This window comes from Loxodonta africana, chromosome 4, assembly GCF_030014295.1.
Source record: "Loxodonta africana isolate mLoxAfr1 chromosome 4, mLoxAfr1.hap2, whole genome shotgun sequence".
Classification (NCBI taxonomy): Eukaryota; Metazoa; Chordata; class Mammalia; order Proboscidea; family Elephantidae; genus Loxodonta; species Loxodonta africana.
This window is the reverse complement of record NC_087345.1, coordinates 91377517-91401571: the sequence shown is the minus strand read 5'-3', so window position 1 is coordinate 91401571 and position 24055 is coordinate 91377517. Positions and strand designations below refer to the sequence as shown.

The window sequence follows — 24055 nt, the reverse complement described above, 5'->3', positions numbered from 1 at the left end:
ATCATCCTTGATTGCAAATTTCTGTGTTCTTCAAAATATTCTTTTCTCTCCCACCAATTGATTTTATAATGCGTAAATGTTATGAATTTGAATTTAATTGTTATACTAAGTTGTGACTTCTGTCATGTAACGCTTCATTTTACATAAAGGTTTCTCTGATTAAAAAAAAAATTATTTTTTTGGAAAACAGTGCTCTACCAAGTCACTTCATCAAATATTTATTCCCCCAGTTTTGAATTACTCATTCTCCCTCGAATGTGCTCTTGTTCCTCTGCATTTTCTTTTCCTTTTAACCCTGCTCTCTACCTGTCCATTTGCTACCCTTTCTTTGGTACCTAGCGCATTTCTTGCCACTGCAACCACACATTTTCCCTGTTAATCTTGTTTCTCGTTATGGCATTGTATTATTTTCTGTGTGCCTCATGTGTACTTTTTAACTTAACCTGGTGGAAAAGACAGGCGTGTACACAAATAATCTACCACCACCAGTTACAGAAGTGGGTTTCATAGGGTTTTCACCGACTGATTTTTTAGAAGTAGATTGCCAGGCCTTTCTCCCACTGCACTGTGAGTAGCCTTTCAGTTAGCAACTAAGTGTGTTAACCATTTTACTACTCAGGGAGTCCATACAGGTAACACAAACCAGTAGACCTAGGGGAGAGGGTGTGGGAATTTCAGCCTCAATTTCCAGCACAGTTGTTAGGGCGCAGATGGACATTTTAAATACCCTAACCCAGTGCCTAAACCTTCACTTACCTGTTTAACTAGACTTTTGATATTATGTGGTTCTAGGGTCGCCATGGAGCCCTGGTGGCACAGTTGTTAAGAGATTGGCTGCTAACCAAAAGTCAGCAGTTTGAATCCGCCAGCTGCTCCTCGGAAACTATGGAGCATTTCTGCTCTGTCCTGTAGAGTTGCTTTGAGTCAGAATCAGCTCAATGGCAATGGGTTTTAGGGGCACCGTGAGTTGGAATTGACTTGATGACAGTGGGTTTGGTTTTTTTGGTATGTATAGCAATATAATTGAACATCTCCTAAGTCACTTATACTCATTTGGTCAAAGTAAAACTTTGGAGAGAAACTCATTGTCTGCCAGCTTTGCAGCATTCCATTTTGGGATATTTTAAATACCAAAGAAACTAGGGGCGCCTAGGAACTTGGAAATCTCTGTCATGGTATGCAGTATATTGCTATGCTAGATTGGTTGGTTTCGGGACAAGCTCTCCAATTTTCCATAAGAAGTTTGCTCCAAGCTTGTGGGAAATCACACATAGCAGAATCCTTGGCAAAAACCCATACTTTTTTTTTTTTTCCCCTTCTATGTGTAGTACTTCTATAACAATCTGTAATTAATTTTATTTTTACAGTGGACTACCACAGAGTGAGTATAATGCGTAATCTATTTCTGTTTTCTGCTATTTTAGGGGACATCACACAGAAGGGATATGAAAAGAAAAGGTCAAAACTCCTGTCTCCTTACATCCCGCAGACACAAGGTAGGCAATGAGAAATGGTTTTAACTTATTCAGTATTTTTACACCAAAAAGATGCTGTCTTACGAGAGATCTATCTTTTGTTCGTTCCTGTTTTTTCCTCCCTTCCTCACCAAGGGAGGGAAAAAACGGAAGGAAATAAAAGAGGAAGCGAATCTTAGTTGAGCATCTGCTGTGTGCTACTGCCTTTGCTGTTAGTTGCCGATAGGCACTTTTTAAATACCCAAGGTCATCAAATCATTTACATGGGTAGTGTGTGAATGATTCTGTGTGTAACTGAGATGGCTCAGTGGCAGAAGATGCCAGGCCATGGGAACACTGCATCTTCTTGATGCCTGAGCATGGACTATGACGGAGAGGAGCAAGGGGAGCAAAGGTAAGAAGGAAGGACAGATTCAGCATTGCAAGGCAACCCAGGGATTGGAGTACTTGAAGATTTAGGGTAAGAACCCGAAATAAACTTTTAAATTAATTCACAGCCAGACTTACTCCGTCTATAAGGAGAGTGACACATTCTTTATGTATCAGAAAGTCCTGTGTCACTTGGTGCTTGATTCCAAAGAGTTTGCTCTAGCCTTTGCCTCTAGGCAAAACTATCTCTAACTCATCATATTTTTGAAGTTATTCAGATTCTAGAATTTCCTTTGATAGCCTGTTTCTGCCTCAGTCACCTTTACTATAAGGAATTCTTTTTCCTTATTTCTAACAAAACTGCCCCCCCACTCCCTGCAATCAAAGTCTATTTCTATGAGCATGTCCTTTGTGGAGCTATTTGCTTTTATTACTGAATTACGAATACCATGAGGACTTTGTATTCCCCACTGTTCTAATGTCAAGCCTTGCACATGATATATAGTCTGTAAATATTTGTTGAATGAATAATAGGATAAATAAATGACTAACGGTGATAAACCAGTATATTTCACTGAGGTCCTTATTTTATTTCCTTCATTATTATTCTTGGAGATTCCTCCCTGCAAAAACCGGTAGGTCGGTATAGTGACAGCCAATTTAAATATCTTAATGAAGAGATGGATGTGGAAATGAATTGAGAGAGAAGAGAGAGAAATTGGGCCAGTGGCAGCTAATGAAAAGCCAGCTGTTGCTGAGCGAGGCATTACAGAGTTGGGGGACGGGGAGTGATTGGCTGCTTAGTGGTGGATCTGGCCCACGCCTCTGAAGGCCCAGAGATTTACTTTAGTCCCTGTGTGCAGAGGCAATCAGATCCTCAGAGAATAACTCAGTAAGGAATGTAACTATAAAAAAGACCATGATCTGTCTGTTATCTGTTGTCAGGCTACATAGAAATTCAGTTGTGTTTTAAAGCCAGTTATCAGTTTTCTCTGAGAAATGACGGAGACACACTCAAGAGTGTATGGTCAGCACATTCTTGTCCCATTGGCCGGCCTACATGGGGAGCCAAATCGTAAATGTGCTTTTGAGTATGGATTTGATGAATCAGGCATTTAATTGAAATAGGCTGAAAGAATGTGGCATATCCATCTCCCACTAGGGGTGGTCTTGCAGATGACCTCACAGGAAAAACAGGAGCCATTTGATGGCAGCTCCTTCAACCAGATGTCAAACTTGCCACATCTGTGCCCATCCATGTTTACCCCCTTCCTTCTGGTTAAAAAGGTGATCTCTCTGTCCTATCGAAGGACAGTCCTTCCACCTGTGCTTCAGGTCCACCCCATCTTCCCTTTTCAGAAACCTCATACTATAATATCCAGTGGCACCAAGGACAGGCCAGTGGGAGCAGTCCACCTCAGAGGCAGACAATAAGGGGGTGCCGTGTCAGTAGAAAATAAAGTAATAATAAAACCGACTTAAAGCTGGCCTACTTTTTAGAATCACTATGTGCAGCAGTTGTAAACACTGTCAATAGCAAAATGCTCCTTCTGCTGGGGCAGGCGGCTCCATTGCCCCCTCGCTGTGCTCTTGCGTAGTCTCTCTGGTCTAGCCACTCAATCCCTCTCAACCAGATCCTTCCCCTGAGCAGTACATTGTTCTCACTACTGTCCTGTTTGAAGAAATAAAAATCCTCCCTTTGCTTGTTAGCCACTTCCGTCTCCACCCTCTCCATCTCCCCTTTGTAATCAAACTGCTCAAAACTGTCTCTACTTGCTATCTCTATTTTCTCAACTCCCTCTTACTTCTTAACCCATTCTCTTCTTTCCTGGAGCTATCATAATTGATATCTAAGTAGCATTCAGCACTCGACCTCTTGAAACACATCTTTTGAAACGCTCTCTTCATTCTCTTCCTCCTCTTTTGCCGCTGCTCTTAGCCATCCTTGCAGGCTCATTCATTGAGTGTTGGAGACCTCCAGGCAAGGCCCCAGCCCTCTTGACATCTCACTCTGTATCAGTGGTTGTCCAGTGCATCAGATTCCCTGATGGGTTTGCATTTAACACACAGATTGCTGGGCCCTACTCCAAGGGAACAGGAGCCTCAGTGGCACAGTGGTTAAGTGTTCAGCTGCTAACCAAAAGGTTTACAGTTCTTACCCATCAGCTACTCTGTGGGAGAAAGATGTCGCAGTCTGCTTCTGTAAAGATTACAGCCTTGGAAGCCCTATGGGGCAGTTCTGCTCTGTCCTGTAGGGTCGCTATGAGTCGGCATCAACTTGATGACAACAGGTTTACTCCCAGGGTGGGGCCTGAGAATTGGCATTTCTATCAAGTTCCCAGGTGATACTGAGGTTGCTTGTCCAAGGACCACACTTTGAGAAGCAGTGCTCTATATCCCTAGATTATTTCAGCCACCTGAGTTGTAATTATTTAAATGCAGGTAGCTCCCAAATATGTATCTTCAACCCAGATCTCTCCTGAGCTCTAGATCTTTAGCTCTGCCTACTTAACATCTAGACTTAAATATTATAAAAGTACCTCCAGTCCAACATATGCAATGTTAAACTCATAACTTCCACCACAACTACCAATTCCCCCAAACGACAAAAAAAATCAAGAAACAGAAACCAACTATAACAACATCCAGCCTGCTCTGCTTCTCTTTTAGTTTTCCCTTTGCAAATCAATAGACCTCACATCCATAAACCCAATGAGTTAAAGACATAGATAGAAGTCGTCCTCCTTCACCTTCATTCCCCATCCCTTGTCTGTCACCGGGTCCAGTTGGTTTTGTGTGTCTTCTTGAGCCAGTTTCGGCAAGTTTAATTTTTCTAGGAAATTGTTTTGTATAAGTTTTCAAATTTATTGGCTTAGTGATTCACAATATTCTATTTTTAAAATCTCTGCTTTGATTATCTCGTTTACTTATATCTCTTATTTTCTTCATCAGTCTTTCGAGAGGTTCATCTTTTCAAAGAACAATATTTGGTCTTGTTGACCTTTTCTACCATGTCTATTTTCTGATTAGTATTTCCTCCCTTTTACTCTTCTTATGTTTATTCTTTTGTACTTTTTCTGAATTTCCTGAGTTGTTTGTTTAGATTTTCTGTTTTCTTTCTTAATGTGTTTCTTAATTGCTCTGTGATCAGAGAACATGCCTGGACAAAATAAAGTGTTTGGTATTTGTTAAGACATGTTTTATAGCCTAGTATGTGGTAAATTTCTGTAATTCTTCTATTGTGCTTTAATTGTTGGCTGCGTGGTTCTGTGTCCGTAAGCTTAAAATAGTTATTGTGTTGTTCAAATCGTCTCTAAGTTTTTGACTATTTGATCTAACAGTTCTGATAGATGTTGAAAAACTTTGTACTGTGATTGTGGATTTGTTAATCTTCCTTGTAATTCTGTCAGTTTTACTTTATATGTTTTGATGCTGTTTTACTAAAACCAAAACCAAACCCTTTGCCATTGAGTTGATTCCGACTCATAGAGACCCTGTAGGACAGAGTAGATCTGCCACATAGGGTTTCCAGGGAATGGCTGGTGGATTCAACCTGCTGACCTTTTGGTTAGCAGCCGAACTCTTAACCACTTCGCCACCAGGGCTCTGCTATATTTCTCGGTACACACAGATTGATCATTATTGTATCTTCTTCATGAATTTTTCGTTTTATCATGAGTAACTGCCTTTCTCCCTATACTGTTTTTTATTTTTTTACCCTAAAGCCCTCCCCCGCCTTTAATCTAAATATATTTTCTAAGCCCTCCCCCCCCTTTAATCTAAATATATTGTTAGTTGCCATTGAGTCAGCTCCCACTCATGGCAACTCTGCATATAACACAATGAAGCATTGTCCGGTCCAGTGCTATGCTCATGATCATTGGCATGCGTGAGTCCATTGTTGTAGCCGCTATGTATTTTGAGTGTCTTCCAACCTAGGGGCTCATCTTCCAGCACTATATTGGACAATATTCTGCTGTGATTCACAGGATTTTCATTGACTGATTCTAGAACTAGATTGTCAGGCCTTTTTTCCTGCTCTGTCTTATTCTGGAAGTTCCACTGAAACCTGTCCACCATGGATGACCCTGCTGGTATCTGTAATACCAGTGGCATAGCTTCCAGCATCATAGCAATGTGTAAGTCACTACAGTACAATAAACTGACAGACCCAAAACCAAACTGACAGAGGAGTGGTAGATATCGAAACATAATCCAGAGTTATTAGGCATCTTAATTGCCCTCCCAAACAACACAGGGACCTTAGAATGCTTTAATGTTGATCACCACCCCTCCCTATCTTACATTTTAGTGCCACCTTGTTTACATTATCAGTTATTATTGTTATTGATTTGTGTGGTTAACTATAGTTAATATCCATTTCTTTGTTCACTATTCCTACTTACATCTCATTTCTTCCTTTCACTTTTTCCTTCTTCCTAAAGTACTTTCTTTAGTAGTTTCATACTTTAGTGAGGGCATGTTAAATTTTCAATTTGTGTTTATCACTTTCTTTTCGTACCTTTGTTCTTGAATCTTTGTCCTTCCCAAAACAGGATGGGTGGGATATAATCTAAACTATTTAGAAACTATAGTAAAAGAGAGAGGATTATCCCTTTGCAGTTTACCCTATATATCTTTGTAGATTTTGAAGAAGGCATTTAGTTTTATTTTTTTAATGACATTGAAATGAAATATAATACATTATATTATAGTCTGATGTACAGTTAAATGAAATCGAAGTAATTGTAACACTTTGGTAGAATCTTCCTATTCCTCTAGAGAGATTCAGGTTACATGCTCTTCCTGTTGCTTTGTTAGATTTCATTCATCCCCAATTAGGAGATGCTTCATTGTGAAGTAGCCACTTGAGTGCAGCTTATAAAAATAGCATTCTCGCTAATCTCTTTTGAAATAAACTGCAACATTGTATTACTAGAGCAATTACGTGCACATGTTCTTAGAAATAAGCAATAGTTAATTCCATTTCTTCTGTCTTGTCAGTAAATGGTATCTAAAGTAAATAATAGAGTAGTATAGGATCACTGTGAATTAGAATCGACTTAATGACACATGACGACAACAAAACAAATATTGTTTTGTGCATGTGGATACCTACCCATATTTTATCACTTTATCAGGATTGTAAGTTTACCAATATTAATATGAGTTTGTCTTTAGTACAAAAAAATCTTAATCAAAACATACTATATTCTTAATGTTTATCTAAAAATTTAGATTATCTAAAGTTTAGTGATTGACTTAGTATGAAATTGATTTGGAATTATCTTTGACTTGCATATTTATTTATGTTTTAGGTTTCTTTTCTCAAATATTGCATAACTCTTTAAAATCCGACTTCAGAAAAAAATGTAACAGAGAAGGGGGAAATATGGATGAATAGAAGACTGGAGAAAGTACCTAAAAATTAAGTAGTGGAAATTGAGTAAGGAAAATTTTGGTTAATAATAAGCATAGCTTAACTCAGTGGCAATACAGGGGTTAGGTTCAAAAGGTCTCTGTATGTGACAAAAATCTGATACATCAAGATTACCCTTTAAGCAGCCATCTAAGATGCATCAATTGGTCTTAATCCGCCTGGATCAAAGGAGAATGAAGAACACGAAGGACACAAGGTAATTACAAGCCCAAGAGACAGAAAGGGCCACGTGAACCAGAGACTACATCATCCTGAGACCAGAAGAACTAGATGGTGCCCGGCTACAACAAGTGACTGCCCTGACAGGGAACACAACAGAGAACCCCTGAGGGAGCAGGAGAGCAGTGGGATGCAGACCCCAAATTCTCATAAAAAGACCAGACTTAATGGTCTGACTGAGACTGGAAGGACCCTGGTGGTCATGGCACCCAGACCTTCTGCTGGTCCAGGACAGGAACCATTCCCGAAGCCAACTCTTCAGACAGGGATTGGACTGGAGAATGGGTTGGAGAGGGATGCTGGTGAGGAGAGAGCTTCTTGGATCAGGTGGACACTTGAGACTATGTTGGCATCTCCTGCCTGGAGGGTAGATGAGAGGGTTGAGAGGGTTAGAAGCTGGTGAAATGGACACAAAAAGAGTGGAGGGAGAGAGCGGGCTGTCTTACAAAAAAAAAAAAAAGGGGGGAGAGTAATTGGGAGAATGTAGCAAGACGTATGTAAGTTTTTATGTGAGAGACTTTAAACTTTCATTTAAAGCACAATAAAAATTAAAAAAAAAAAAAAATTAGCCTTGAAGGTAAAGTAAATCTCCCAGCATTGGAACTGATCATTGTTTCTTTCATTAACCAAAAGCCAAAATATGTTTGGTACTTAGGCCATGCTGTTGAAAAATATGCATCTTTATAAAGATTCAAATATACTTAGCTTCACGATGCTGCCACCATGAGAGGCATGGAAGAAATGGGTATGGCAGGTCTATCTCACATCTCATACTCACTCTGAGCAGGGCACTCATTCAAAGAAACAGTTGATAGAACATCTTTCAGTAGTTGGAAGCTACTAGGGCCCAGGTCTGAAGCTTCCCACACACCTCAATTAGCGGACTTCCAGGGAGAAGGGGCCAGGAAATTAACTCTGTCTTTAGGCATGGCCCGACCGGTTGACTTTTCAAAGCGTATATGCTCTAACTCCCTTGTAAATTAGTCACTTCTTGGCAACTCTTGAAAATGGAAGGTTAGGTGTAGGGAAGCAGCTTCCCTGTGCTGGTCATGTTGTCTAATATTTACTGTAAAGTAGTTTGATTACAAATAACTGATAATTCCAGCTAGCTTTAATAGAAGAAGGAAACTCATTCAAAAGATACAGGGATTACCGACAGAACCCAAGGACAACACATATTTACTAAGTTACTGTGTTTAGTTACCGTCAGAAAGAGAGCAACGCACAAGGCCAACAAGACTGCCTTTGCAACCCTGCTCCCTGTGCCTGGCACCTTCTCTGCCCAGAACCCACCTGGCTTGCTCCTTCCTCTATTCAGGTGTTTGCTCAATAGGACTTCTGTAGTGAGGCCTGCCTTGACCAACCGTAGCTCCCAACCCCGTTATCTGAGGTACCGTTTTAAAAAGCTCTCTCTGCCAGAAGAACTAGATGGTGCCTAGCTACAACCAATGACTGCCCTGACAGGGAACACAACAGAGAACCCCTGAGGGAGCGGGAGAGCAGTGGGATGCAGACCCCAAGTTCTCATAAGACCAGACTTAATGGTCTGACTGAGACTGGAAGGACCCTGGTGGTCATGGCCCCCAGGCCTTCTGTTGCCCCAGGGCAGGAACCATTCCCGAAGCCAACTCTTCAGACATGGATTGCACTGGACAGTAGGTTGGAGAGGGATGCTGGTGAGGAGTGAGCTTCTTGGATCAGGTGGACACTTGAGACTGTGTTGGCATCTCCTGCCTGGAGGGGAGATGAGGGGGTGAAGGGGGTTTGAAGCTGGCGAAAAGGACACGAAAAGAGAGAGTGGAGGGAGGGAGCAGGCTTTCTCATTAGGGGGAGAGCAATTGGGAGTGTGTAGCAAGGTGTATATGGGTTTTTGTGTGAGAGACTGACTTGTAAACTTTCACTTAAAGCACAATAAAAATTATTTAAAAAAAAAAAAAAAAGCCCTCTCTGGCTGTTACATAGATTATGGTTTGTTTACGTATCTTACCTGCAGGACCTCGAAGGTTTTTAAAGTTATGAACATTATTATTAGCATTATTTTTACTGTTTTTATTCTTCATGTACACAGTTTCTAGCTTAGTGTCTGGCATTAGGAAATGTTCTATAAATGTTTGCGGAACTGAACTGAAAGAGTTTCTAGCATAGAAGTATTTCCTTAGTGAACATCTGTGAGAATGGAAGTATCGGGTAGGGAGAGAAGCAGATGGTAGATTGAAGAGAGATCTTTTCTCACAGAATGACCCTGGCAATTTCTCTCCACCCTCAGTAAAATTTTCAATTTCGACCTGCTAAACCTCATGGACTGTTTAGAGTATGTTAATTCTCATTAGAGATTCCAGTGTTGTTTTTTCGTTTTTTACTTTCCAGTAAAATCAGTGCAGGTATTAATTTTAAATAATCAAATGACACTGCAAAGTTTATAACAACATCAAAGAGTAATGCCCTCCTCCTCTCTTAAACATTTCTTCTGACATTTACTTCTATATTTCTAAGTAACATTTTTACTACTATTTGTTGACTTTTTTTTCCATTTTAAGGCATTACTTATTCATTTCTTACTATAGAAGATTGGGATTTTTCTCTCTTATATATCCCTCCCTCAACCACATAGACACACAGACACTACACATTCGCTTCCTCCCCTTACCCATCGCCCATCTCACTATCACTCTCACTCTCACTCTGGGCTGTACGCTCAGTGTAGTTAATTTTTGTTTGTTAATTTAGCATTCAATGTTTACATTATTATGATTATGTAAATATTTTTCACAGCTAAGCCACATGGTTTACTATGATTACTCGTGCTTTCTTATACAACTTTTTGTTTTCTTCAGAGTTAATCTGTCAGCTTCATTATTTTTGTAGTGACAGTTGGAGTCCTCTCTCTGCTTAAGTCTATCTGAATTGATTGTGTTCTCACCCTTCTACAGGCCTTCATTATCATTCTGGTGCCATTTTGGGAAGGAGTGGGAATAGATAGAAGTGTTCATCCTGCCATGTTTACTCAGAATTCTTTATCCTAACATTTCTATTTAAGGGTTGTTCAAAATTTGTATGAAGAAATTTGTATCCATTTAAAAGATCTCAGGGATATTGGCTTCCTACTAGGTGGCTGATTGTACAGTCTTCATGACAGTCAGCATGGAGTGTTGAACCTGGGAGGCCTTCCTTCTATGGGTGGGTCCCTGAACAGCCAGTGGGAGTCCTGCCTCAGTTGTTTGGCAGCTTTCCACTATTTAATTGCCCTTGAAGTTCTACAAGTGTCATCTCTGGGATCCAGATCTTTTGCTTTAGGACATTGCTGAAGCTTCTTTTAGTGGCATTGGTGTAAACATTCCAGTCTTAGGTGTATTTGAGATTTTTTGTGACCTTTGTTTATTTGTTTTTCTTCCTTCATCCTTTCGCCTTGTGCTCCTATCTTTCACTTCATTTATTTGAGTTTCTCTGCCTTTTCTGCTTCAGAATAGGATTTCACCTTTTGTGTGTTCTTTCTTGGTCTATAAGTGTCCAGATTGTTTTTTCCCCAGAGCCTCACCTCCTGCCTTTTTTAGGGATGAGACATAGCAGTTTATGAATATGTTTATGTTCGTATTGACTGTTCTCTTACTTGTCCGGGTAAGAAGTTCTGGTGACCTAAAAGTTTTTCCAAACTTGGATTCCTTTTGTGATTGCTGCATCTTTTGCTAGAGGGTATTTGCTCACTAGTATATTGGTACACCCCCATGTGTCTGTCAGTTTGTCGTATTTTGGAGGGCCTGTGTGTTGCTGTGATGCTGGAAGCTATGCCACTGGTACTCAGATACCAGCAGGGTCATCCATGGAGGACAGGTTTCAGCTGAGCTGACTAAGACAGACTAGGAAGAAGGACCCGGCAGTCTACTTCTGAAAAGCATTAGCCAATGAAAACCTTATGAATAGCAGTGGAACATTGTCTGATATAGTGCTGGAAGATGAGCCCCCCAGGTTGGAAGGCACTCAGAAGATGACTGGGGAAGAGCTGCCTCCTCAAAGTAGAGTCAACCTTAATGACATGGATGGAGTAAAGCTTTCGGGACCTTCATTTGCTGATGTGGCATGACTCAAAATGAGAAGAAGCAGCTGCAAACATCTATTAATAATCGGAACCTGGAATGTACAAAGTATGAATCTAGGAAAATTGGAAATCGTCAAAAATGAAATGGAACGCATAAACATCGATATCCTAGGCAGTAGTGAGCTGAAATGGACTGGTATTGGTCATTTTGAATCAGACAATCATATAGTCTACTATGCTGGGAATGACAACTCAAAGAGGAATGGTGTTGCATTCATCGTGAAAAAGAACATTTCAAGACCTATCCTGGAGTACAACGCTGTCAGTGATAGAATAATACCCATACGCCTACAAGGAAGACCAGTTAATACGACTATTGTTCAAATTTACGCACCAACCACCAGGGCCAAAGATGATGAAATAGAAGATTTTTCTCAGCTGCTGCAGTCTGAAATTGATCGAACATGCAGTCAAGATGCATTGATAATTACTGGTGATTGGAATGCGAAAGTTGGAAACAAAGAATAAGGATCAGTAGTTGGAAAATATGGCCTTGGTGATAGAAACAATGCCAGAGATCGAATGATAGAATTTTGCAAGACCAACTTCTTCATTGCAAATACCTTCTTTCACCAACATAAACGGCTACTGTACACATGGACCTTGCCAGATGGAACACGCAGAAATCAAATTGACTACATCTGTGGAAAGAGATGGTGGAAAAGCTCAATATCATCAGTCAGAACAAGACCAGGGTCTGACTGCGAAACAGACCATCAATTGCTCATATGAAAGTTCAAGCTGAAACTGAAGAAAATCAGAGCAAGTCCACAAGAGCCAAAATATGACCTTGAGTATGTCCCACCTGGATTTAGAGACCATCTGAAGAATAGATTTGACGCATTGAACATTAGTGACGACAGACCAGATGAATTGTGGAATGACATCAAGGACATCATCCATGAAGAAAGCAAGAGGTCACTGAAAAGACAGGAAAGAAAGAAAAGACCAAGATGGATGTCAGAGGAGACTGAATCTTGCTCTTGAGCGTCAAGCAGCTAAAGCAAAAGGAAGAACTGATGAAGTAAAAGAACCGAAGATTTCAAAGGGCCTCTCGAAAAGACAAAGTAAAGTATTATAATGACATGTGCAAAGAGCTGGAGATGGAAAACCAAAAGGGAAGAACACGCTCGGCGTTTCTCAAGCTGAAAGAACTGAAGAAAAAATTCAAGCCTCGAGTTGCAGTAGTGCAGGATTCCATGGGGAAAATATTAAACGACGCAGGAAGCATCAAAAGAGGATGGAAGGAATACACAGAGTCATTATACCAAAAAGAATTAGTTGATATTCAGCCATTTCAAGAGGTGGCATATGATCAGGAACCGATGGTACTGAAGGAAGAAGTCCAAGCTGCTCTGAAGGCATTGGCGAAAAACAAGGCTCCAGGAATTGATGGAATATCAGTTGAGATGTTTCAACAAACAGATGCAGTGCTGGAGGTGCTCACTTGTCTATGCCAAGAAATATGGAAGACAGCTTCCTGGCCAACTGACTGGAAGAGATCCATATTTATGCCTATTCCCAAGGAAGGTGATCCAACCAGATGTGGAAATTATAGAACAATATCATTAATATCACACGCAAGCAAAATTTTGCTGAAGATCATTCAAAAACGGCTGCAGCAGTATATCGACAGGGAACTGCCAGAAATTCAGGCCGGTTTCAGAAGAGGACGTGGAACCAGGGATATCATTGCTGATGTCAGATGGATCCTGGCTGAAAGCAGAGAATACCAGAAGGATGTTTACCTGTGTTTTATTGACTATGCAAAGGCATTCGACTGTGTGGATCATAACAAACTATGGGTAACTCTGCGAAGAATGGGAATTCCGGAACACTTAATTCTGCTCATGAGGGACCTTTACACATAGATAAAGAGGCAGTTGTTTGGACAGAACAAGGGGATATTGATTGGTTTAAAGTCAGAAAAGATATGAGTCAGGGTTGTATTCTTTCACCATACCTATTAAATCTGTATGCTGAGGAAATAATCCAAGGAACTGGACTATATGAAGAAGAACGGGGCATCAGGTTTGGAGGAAGACTCATTAAGAACCTGCGTTATGCAGATGACACAACCTTGCTTGCTGAAAGTGAAGCACTTACTAATGAAGATCAAAGACCACAGCCCTCAGTATGGATTATACGTCAACATAAAGAAAACAAAAATCCTCAGAACTGGACCAATGAGCAACATCATGATAAATGGAGAAAAGATTGAAGTTGTGAAGGATTTCATTTTACTTGGATCCACAATCAACAGCCATGGAAGCAGCAGTCAAGAAATGAAAAGACGCATTGCATTGGGCAAATCTGCTGCAAAGAACCTCTTCAGAGTGTTGAAGAGCAAAGATGTCACCCGGAAGACTAAGGTGCGCCTGACCCAAGCCATAGTATTTTCAGTCGCATCATATGCATGTGAAAGCTGGACAATGAATAAGGAAGACTGAAGAAGAGTTGACTCTTTTGAATTGTGGTATTGGCGAAGAATATTGAATATATCACGGACTTCCAAAAGAACGAACAAATCTGTCTTGGAAGAAGTGCGGCCAGAGTGCCCCTTAGAGGCAAGGATGGCGAAACTGCGTCTTACATACTTCTGACATGTTGTCAGGAGGGATGAGTCCCTGGAGAAGGACATCATGCTTGCCATTGTACAGGGTCAGCAGAAAAGAGGAAGACCCTCAATGAGGTGGATTGACACAGTGGCTGCAACAATGAGCTCAAGCATAACAACAATTGTAAGGATGGCGCAGGACTGGGCAGCATTTCTTTCCGTTGCGCATAGGGTCGCTATGAGTTGGAACCAACTCGATGGCACCTGACAACGACAACAGCATATTGGTACATATATATACATACTGCATCTGCCAGCTGCTCCACACCGCTTTCATCACAGTTCTGCTAAGTTCATTCCTGCCTTTGTGATTGTGCAAGCATGTATATGACTGAGTTAAAATGAAACAAAAGAAAGCCCTTGTGTTCTGTTCTTTCTCACTGATTCTGTCCATTGCTGTTGAGTCAATTCTGACTCCTAGCAACCCTATAGGACAGAGAGGAACTGCCCTGTGGTTTCCAAGGCTGTAATCTTTAGTTAAGCAGACTGCCATATCTTTCTCCCACGGAGTGACTGTTGGTTTCAAACTGCTGAGCTTGTACTCAATAGCCAAGCACTTAACCACTGTACCACAAGGGCTCCTTTCTCTCGCTAAAGCGTCTGGTAACTCCTTCACCCAAGGATAGGATAGGATATAAACCATTTTTTCCCCATTGGTGTTTTATTCATGGTTTCATGTAAGCTTATGAAAATAGTGAGAAGTGCATATTTTTGCATAAAACTTGTATGACTTGTTGTCGAGTCATCTCTGACTCATGGCAACTTCATGTATAACAGAATGAAACATTGCCTGATCTTGTGCCATCTTCATGACTGTTGGTATGATTGAGTCCATTGTCCTGGCCAGTGTCTGTTTTGAGTGTCTTCCAACATTGGGAGGCGGGTGGGCTTATCTTCCAGAGCTGTATAGGACAGTATTCAGTTGTGAGCAATCGGGTTTTCATTGGCTAATTTTCAGAAGTAGTTTGCTAGGCCTTTCTTCATAGTCTGTCTGAATCTGGAAGCTCCACTGAAATGTGTCCCCTTGGTACTTGAAATATTGATGGCATAGCTTCCAGCATCATAGTAAAATGCAAGCTATCATAGTAGGACAAACTGATAGACAGGTGATGGTTGTATGACTTAAGGATATACACATAAGCAGGCTTTTCAGACTAATATTTAACCTTGTCCTTTAAATTGATATCTGTTTATTTTTGCCTTTTTCCCCCCAGCCACCCACTATTGTTGGTGGCGGTGGGTAGACAGACAAGATCATAATTATTTAATTTATTTTAATCAAAATATCGGTGCCTGCGATGAACAAAACCCAGAGATGATTACTGCAGGAGATATAAGATGAATAAGACTGGCCTCTGACCTCAAGTTATTTATACTGTAGGTGGAGAGATAAGTATACAAATGAGGATCATAAAAGGTAGAATAAAATAAGCACTGTAAGAGAGTTCTAAAGAAAGTACTATGGAAATTCAGAAGGATGTGAACTTAAAACCAGTTATTGAAATCAGGAACAGCATTTTGGAATGTCACCGAACATTTCCAACTATGTAAATATGAAGTAGACAAAGGGACCTCTTTTACGTCTGCGGTGAGGTTAGAATCTATTTTTATTTATCTCATCAAAAATAAAAATAAAAGTTACTTCAAAGGAAATGGAAAGAATATGGAATTTTCTATTCCAGTTTGCTCTTTCCTTTGCTGGGTTTGGATGGTATTTAATCACTGTGAACTGGAGCACACACTGCAATCATATCTGTCCCCACCTGCCTTATCAGAAGGAAGTCTAGTATTTTCATCTTGGGACTTCTCTTCCTTCTGAATTTTCCAAGAACTCCCAGGGATATAGGCAGTGCAAAGATGAGGTGGCCAGCCCAGCTTCCACACCCAACCAGGAAGAGCCCTTCAGTCTGCTGCTGCTTCTCAGTGCCTCCTGGGGTTGTCATTGAAAATTGGTCTGCTTCGTGTATCTGCCACTGTGATGTGTTCTGGAGGAGGAGTCCATTCTGCTTGGCATAGCCAAGAGACCCACTTGGACTCCCAGAGCAGAGCTCTTGGTATTAGGCTCTTTGACTCACATGCATAAACCCCGCCCCCCCATGTCAGGAGGCCCAGGAAGGAGGCTCTGCTGGGTCAGGATCTGTCCAGATGCCTGCCACTCACTGATACAGTCCCCTTCCCACCCAGAACCCACCCCTAGGACTCAGAGAGGTGGTGCCATTTCCAGACTTCAAACATAAACAGTCTCATTCCTCCCTCCTTTTCCCCAGGCAGTGAGGTTAATCACCCATTCTTCTGAGGAAAGCTCTCCTCAGTGACTCAGAGGTGCTGTAGCCTCCTAGGGAGATTTCCTCAAGTGATTCAAGGTACCTTCACCCACCCTTCTTGGATGGGATGTGAGTGGGAGTGGGGGGTCTGTTTAGAATGATTCAAGGTGGTTGTTGGCACACTCACTATACAAAAACAAATTTAACCTGTGATGGTATCCTGCCTCATTAATAGTACCTATCAGACAGTGTTATTGTGAAGATAAAATGAGATGATGTGTATGAAAGTTTAAAGAGCCATACAAACGTTATCATCAGTGTTCTTTCCTGTTAAAATCCTTTTAAAGGCTACCCAGTGGGCTTAGGACAAGTGAACTGACCAGGCTTTTCTTCTCCAGCCTCATTTTTGTTTTCTAGCCTCATTTTGTAACACTGTAACTCTTTCACTGGGCATTAAGCCCCACCAGTCTGTCTGAGACCTGTCAGGGTTTTTCTCCCCCTGCAGACATCATGCTTTTGTGTAAAGTGTCTTTTCCCTCTCTTTGCCCAGCTAACTCTTGTGTGAGTGTCTCCCTTTTCTTTTTTTTTTGATTGTGCTTTAAGTGAAAGTTTACAGATTAGTTTCTCATTCAAAAAATTTGATCACAGATTGTTTAGTGACATTGGTCGCAATCCACTCAATGTGTCAGTTTCTCCTTTTAAGTGACCCTACCTGAAACTCTAATATGAATTAAGTTCCCCATTACGTGGGCTTAGAGAACCGCGTTCTTTTCCTTCTTAGCACACGTTGCAGTTTAAAACGTATATGTGAATTGGTGATCACATGTTTAATATATGTCTCCTCTGGATGCCAGCACCATGGCCAGTGAGCACGCCCTCCCTGTTCACCCCTAAAAGGTTGAATTTATTATGTTACTTGGTTCTCATAGCGAACCTGATTTTTACTCTATTGCTCTAACAGATGAGAGTATCTGTTAAAGCAGAGGCAGAGTTGAAACATATGAAGCTGAGGTTGACTTTCTTTCATCTTCCTGAATGGAAAAATTTTGTGTAGTTTCATACTGCTAAATATTGGTTTCTTTTTCCAGGTTATTGTCACTACGTTCAAGCAGTAAAATCGCATAAAACTCTGATGTCTCTTCCTGCCAAAGAACAATAAATTATACACCTGTTGATCATTGAGAAGGAAGGCTTTGTGTTACAGAAGAAATTAAAATCTGTGGTTTTTCTTCAACTTATTATTAAACATTATAACATCACTATTTAAACATAATGGTGACCCCTAGTGGATACCCTGCATAACAGGCTGAAAGATCAGGAACCCCAAACTAAAGCTGCTGCTGTGTAATAATCAGCAAGTAGCCTTTTTCTTTGGCTCTGTAGTGTTTCACCAGAATTTAAAAGTTAGGGAGAAGACTTAATTTGTGAGGGTGGCAGCGTCTATTCCAGTCCTTATTTGTATTTAGTGTCGTTTAACATTGTTTTGATTTTATACGTTGTTGTCCCGGGTCATCAAGTTGGTTTGCAAGTCCTAGTGACACTGTGTACAACAGAACAAAACACTGCCCGGTGCTGAGCCATCCTCACAATCCTTCCTATGTTTGAGCCCATTGTTGCAGCCAGTGTGTCAATCCATCTCATTGAGGGCCTTCCTCTTTTTTGCTGACCATCTACCCTACAAAGCATGTCTTTCGCCAGGAACTGGTATCTCCTGATAACATGTCCAAAGTATGTGAGACGAAGCCTTGCTGTCTTCACTTTTAAGGAGCATTCTGGCTGCACTTTTTCCAAGACAGATTTGTTCCTTTTTGGGCAGTCCATGGTATATTTAATATTCTTCGCCAACACCATGATTCAAAGGCATCAGTTCTTCTTCAGCCTTCCTTGTTCATAAGGATGTGTGAAGTCCTTATTCATAACTCTCTATTAACAAACTAGTGAATTGGTAACATAAACAACAGAGTACCTCATCATTAGCTCACTCCAGCTACTTATGGGATTTTTTGCCCTGTCCTATTCTTATAATTGTATATAAATAGTTTTTATATGCACATTTGTAATCATGTTGTATGTATAATATTTTGTGTTCTCTTATCACTTAACATAATTTCATTTAGATCTTTTCATGTATCTCATAATCCACAAATGTTTCCTTTTTAATGGCATATAATATCTCATTATATTGATAAGCCCAAACCAAACCCACTGCCATCGAGTCGATTGCAACTCCATGGCTACCCTATAGGACAGAGTAGAGCTGCCGCATAGGCTCTCCAAGGCTGTACATCCTTACGGAAGCAGGCTGCCACATCTTTTCTCCTCTAGAGCAGCTGAGGAGTTCGAACCTCAGGCCTCTTCCTTAGTATAGCAGTGAAACTGCGTGTTTTATTCACAATACAGTAGCTTTACTCTAAAAGCAGCATAACCAAGGCAAAAGATATGATTAGTTTTGTGACTCTTGTGTTCTTTCAGGCATTTTTTTTCTTATCCTTTTTTCATGCAAGAACTTTGTCTTTCTTTAACCATGCTGCTGACCTTTATTTTGAAAGCATGCAATCTACTTCCTTTTCTACTTTCAGTCCCTCCTACTGTCCCGCTGCACTCATTACTAGACTGTTGTCTCCATTCTTTGCATTCTGGCCTTTATCCTCTCCTCTCAGGCACACCATTCTTTGTGAGGCCATTAATGCCTATCTCTTGATATAAAAATCAGTAGTTTTTGATTAGTTATTCTTGACTTTTCTGTTGCAGTCTTGCTAATTTATATTTTTCAGGAAGTCTTTTTAGGATGTAGCAGTGTGTTTGAAGTCAGTAAAGACCTAGCCTGGGTTCAAGTCCTGAATCTGTACCAATTAGCATTGTACTCTTGGGAAGGTCCTTTATGTCAGTTTGCAAATGGATCATTCTCTCAATATATGCTACAGCGTAAATATTTGTATATTTTCATATTCAACGGGAAAATATACCTGGGCTAGAACAGTAATTCTTAACTAGGGTCTGAACCCTCATAGGGAACCCATTATCAAAATCTCTGGGTGGGAGGTCTAATGTGGTCTGAAAAAAATCCCTGGACTGTAGACCTCTATGGGGTGGGGTGGGGAAGGAGAGGAGATGAGATGCAAAGTATCTACCCCTTCTCCCCCGCTAACACACACACATTTATACACATAATCTGGTTGAAAAACATTGTCCGAGGAGACAGTTACTGGCTGGGAGAGTACTTTCCTTCAGGTGTACTGGGATGGAAAATTTGTTGAGACTCACTTTGCCAGAACACCAAGCCAAACCTATAAAGGCAACCCCCTTCCCCTCCTCAACTGCACAGAAGAAACATGTCAGGCTAACTCTTCCTCATCCTTTAGATTTCACCTTCTCAGTGAGCACGCTCAGGAATAGTTGTGAAGAAAGTGGTTCCTGTCTGTCTTTGAGTTGAGTTGAGGAGGTGGAGCTAGGTCAGTGTCTCTCTCAAAGGTTTGGATGAGCCCTAACTTCCCAGTGATACTGCTTAACACACACTGCTAGCAGAACAACCATAGAATCAAACAAGTATATAATCAGCATCTACTATGTGTCAGGCACATGAAGGATAGAAGCAAATATAAAAGGAGGTCGGCTTATTCTATAGCTGTGAACACCATACATTTAAAGAATAAAACATCAAGATGATATGAGAACATATCACTAAGTGCTGAATTGGGTTGTGTGAACCGTAAACACCTTAAGCTGGACTGTAAAGGAGGGTCCTACCAAAAACCCAGTGCCGTCGAGTCAATTCCGACTCATAGCGACCCTATAGGACAGAGTAGAACTGCCCCATAGAGTTTCCGAGTGCCTGGTGGATTCAAACTGCCGACCTTTTTGTTAGCAGCCGTAGCGCTTAATAAGCACTTAACTACTATGCCACCAGGGTTTCTTTAAAGGAGGGTAGGCTGTAGGAAAAGAAATAGAAACAAGGATGGCATTCTTGACAAGGGAAGCAACTTGCCTGAAAGTGTTGCACATGCCCTAGTTAACGTGCATTTGTTTTCAGTCTCAAGTTGCCTATTTTTGGTCCTCCCCACCCCTTCTTATAACGAATGGGACTCCTGTGCCTGATGTCTCAATTCTTGGGGTCTGTCTAGCTTGCTCCCTATCCTTGTCATGCCCCTTCCCCGTCTCCCAGGGTCCTTTTTTTCTTATTTCTTTCTTGCCAGTCCCCACTGTCTCTATCCAGGCTAGGTCCATGGATAGAGTCCTGGTCATTTATTCCTTCATTTAACAAGTATTTATTCAGCTTCGGCACTGGGTGTTCAGTAGTGAACAAATAAAAGCAAATCATTCCTCTCTTAGAGCTTATCAGGATCTTCCTCCTTGGGTCTGCTGTCGATTTATTCCTTCGACCTGTTGGGATCCTTCCTTGTTCATACTGAACTCCTTTTTGGTTTTTCATTTCTTTTGGGATAAAGTCTGGACTTCCTAATGTGGCTTACAAGGTACTCCATGACTTGATCCTGTTCACTTCTTCACCCCTACCTTGCTGTCCCCTGTTTTCACTTTGCATTCCAGCCATACTGAGCCGGGTGTGCCATGCCCTCTCTCTCCTGACCTGTCCATAAGCAGTTTCCTCTGGCTGAAATCAACTCCCCTTTTCCCCCTCTCTGCACCCCAAGAAGCATGCCAAGCTAACTCTTCCTCATCCTTTAGAATTTAACTTCTCATCCTGTTAGCCAATAAGCTGTCCTTGATCCCTAAATCTAGTTTAGGTGCCCCTTTAATGTGCCCCCATAAGCCGTTTAATATAGCATGCTATTAGAATTGTTGGATTGTCTCTCTGATTAGCTTGTAAACTCGGAGAGGGTCGAGACCATGTCTGATTGTTTTTGTTTGATGGTTACCGTGGTGTCTGTCTTTCAGTGGACCTTAATAAATATTTGTGGAAGAAATGAATGCTACCCATCATTTGCCAGAGTTTCCAAACTTACCTGAGTATAAGAGTCCCAGGGACTGTTCACATGTAGAATTCCAGCCCTGCTCTACCTATTGACCCAGAATCTCCATGGTAGGAGGCACAGGAATCGATATTTTAGGGCCACAGCTAATTCCTAGCCAGGGACCAGTTCACTGTTAGGTAACCTCTTGTCTGCCCAGGTGAAGAGCACCTGTCAGCTGGCCCCTCTTCTGCCTCTTCACCATCACATTACACATGCTGCTAGTGGTGCCCTGCCTTATACCCTGGCCCCCAGGGTCCTTCCTCCTGTCTTTGATGAGCCCCAAGGTATACTGTTTTCTGCCCCCTCTCATGATAAGTTGTTACTCTAAGGTGGGAATTGTTGTTGTTGTTAGTTGCCGCTGAATGGAATCCAACTCATGGCGACCCTGTGTATGCAGAGTAGAACTGCTCTGTAGGGCCTTCACAGGGCTGTGACCTTTTAGAAGCCAGACCTGTCTTCCGTAGTGCCTCTCAGTGGGTTTGAACCACCACCTTGTCAGCTTAATTAACCATTAGCATCGCCCAGGGACTTATAAGGTGGGAATTAAACCAAATCCAACTCACAGTGAGTCGTAGGACAGAAGTAGAATTGCCGCATAGGGTTTCCAAGACGAATCTTCACAGAAGTACTCGAGCACATCTTTCTTCCACCAAGTGGCTGGTGGATTCTAACTGCCACCGACCTTTCAATTAGGAGCTGGGCACTTAACCACTGCAGCACGAGAGCTCTCTTTAAGGTGGGAATTCCAAAAAAACTCATTTCCAAGTTGATTCCGACTCATAGCAACCCTGTTGTACCTCAAAAGGAGCCCTGGTGGCACAGCGGTTAAGTGCTTGGCTGGCTGCTTACCAAAAGGTTGGTAATTCGAACGCATCAGCTACTCCGTGGGAGAAAGATGTGACAGTCTGCTTCCATAAAGATTACAGTCTTGGAAACCCTATTGGGCAGTGCTACTCTGTTTTATAGGGTCGCTATTTTTTTTTTTTAATGAATCGAAATCAACTCGATGGCAATGGGTTTGGTTTTGGTTTATGAATCACAATTGAGTTGACAGCAGTGGGTTGTTTTTTTTTTTCTGTTGTACGTAAGGAATCTCTGGGTGGTGCAAATGGTTAGCGCACTCGACTACTAACTGAAAGTCCACCTAGTTTGAGACCACCCGAGGCACCTTGGAAGAATGGCCTGGCAATCTTCTCCAAAAAACCAGTCATTGAAAACCCTAGGGAGCACAGTTTTGCTTTGACATAACACTGCGCCTCTGTGGGTTGAGGTCAGCTCTCCGGCAGCTGGTTTACTGGTATTGTACTTGAAGTGATTCAGTTCCAAGGAATTGAGTTTACTCTCTCGCTATTGTTTTATTTTTTTGAACATATCTTTTAGATAGGCCCTTCTGAGCTCGAAGCAGGTGTAGTGCACATTTGAAACAAGTTTGTTTTGTCAGAAATTCATGTTTTTGTTCATCATGCTTTGGATGCCCAAGGAATGCTTAGTGAATGAACTTGTCAGCCACTTACTGAAACTGCACATTGACCTTTTGGTTTCATTCCTGCGAAACTACAAGTAAGTGCTTATCATGATTTTAGACCCAAAAGAGACCTGGTCTGCTTGGATGGCTGAATTCCCGAGGGAGCTGAGATGAGCATTACAGAACTTGTATTAGTGTTGTTTGGTGAATAGCGAGCGTGTTGTGAGAATTTTTTTTTTATTTAGTACCAGTTCAGTAGATCTCTTGGTGAAGTGTCATCTGACTCTCAATTCCCATCAGATGTCTTTATTTGTGTTTATTTCCCTGTGGTTTGATCTGTGATAACCTCTAGATAACCCTGAGTGGAAATAATCATTCTCTCCAATTCTTAGTTCCCTTCTTCAAAACAGGTGTACCAGCTCCCAGTTTCCCTACCAGATCCTAATCATGTCTGTGTAACATCTTTATTATCTAGCCCACTTACCTTCTTTTTCCTACTCTAAATTAATTACAGTTAAAACACAAAATAAAAGTACAAGCGAGAGAGGGGAATGGAAAAAAGTACCCTTAACCATAAACCTTTTATGTCCATAAAGAGCACTGGTAGCACAGAGCAGTGGGTAAGCACTCAGCTGCTAACCAGAGGTCATCAATCCAAACCCACCAGTCGCTCCTTGGAAGAAAGATGTGGCAGTCTGCTTCTATAAAGGTTACAGACTTGGAAACCTCATGGGGAAGCTCTTCTCTGCCCTGTAGGGTCCCTGTGAGTTGAAATCAGCTTGACAGCAGGGGGTTTGATTGGTTTATGTCTATCCCCGGCCTACTGAGAATTCGTATTAATTCTTGTCACTCTTTGGATTATTTGCCATCTAATTTGGAATCTGCCCTTGCAAATCTGCTTATTAGTTAATAAAATGATCAGTGATAGGCAATTAAGTTGTATACTCATTATCATGATATGACCAGAAAATTAATACAAAGGTTGTGTTTTAAAACTTGGTGCTCTAAGTCAAACCATTTTTTTTTTTGTATGTATTTACAAGCAAAGTAGCTCATGCATGCTAATCTGAATTCCTTTCTGTATATATTATCTGACCATACAAATAAAACTAGCACCTTTCTAATTTTTGTTCTCTGTTTAAA

General features: G+C 41.2%; 1 protein-coding gene across 4 annotated transcripts in view; it reads left to right on the top strand.

The window, feature by feature from the left end:
- DIP2B (disco interacting protein 2 homolog B) overlaps positions 1-24055 on the top strand; it is a 267785-nt gene that overhangs the window by 106383 nt on the left and 137347 nt on the right. For all 4 annotated transcript variants that reach the window (XR_010321855.1, XM_064284237.1, XM_064284236.1 and 1 more), the window contains exon 2: positions 1425-1496. Coding sequence is in view for 3 of the 4 variants with exons in the window: in XM_064284237.1 (XP_064140307.1) it covers positions 1425-1496 (72 nt within the window). In the remaining variant the exon portion in view is untranslated. The remainder of the gene's footprint in view (positions 1-1424; positions 1497-24055) is intronic.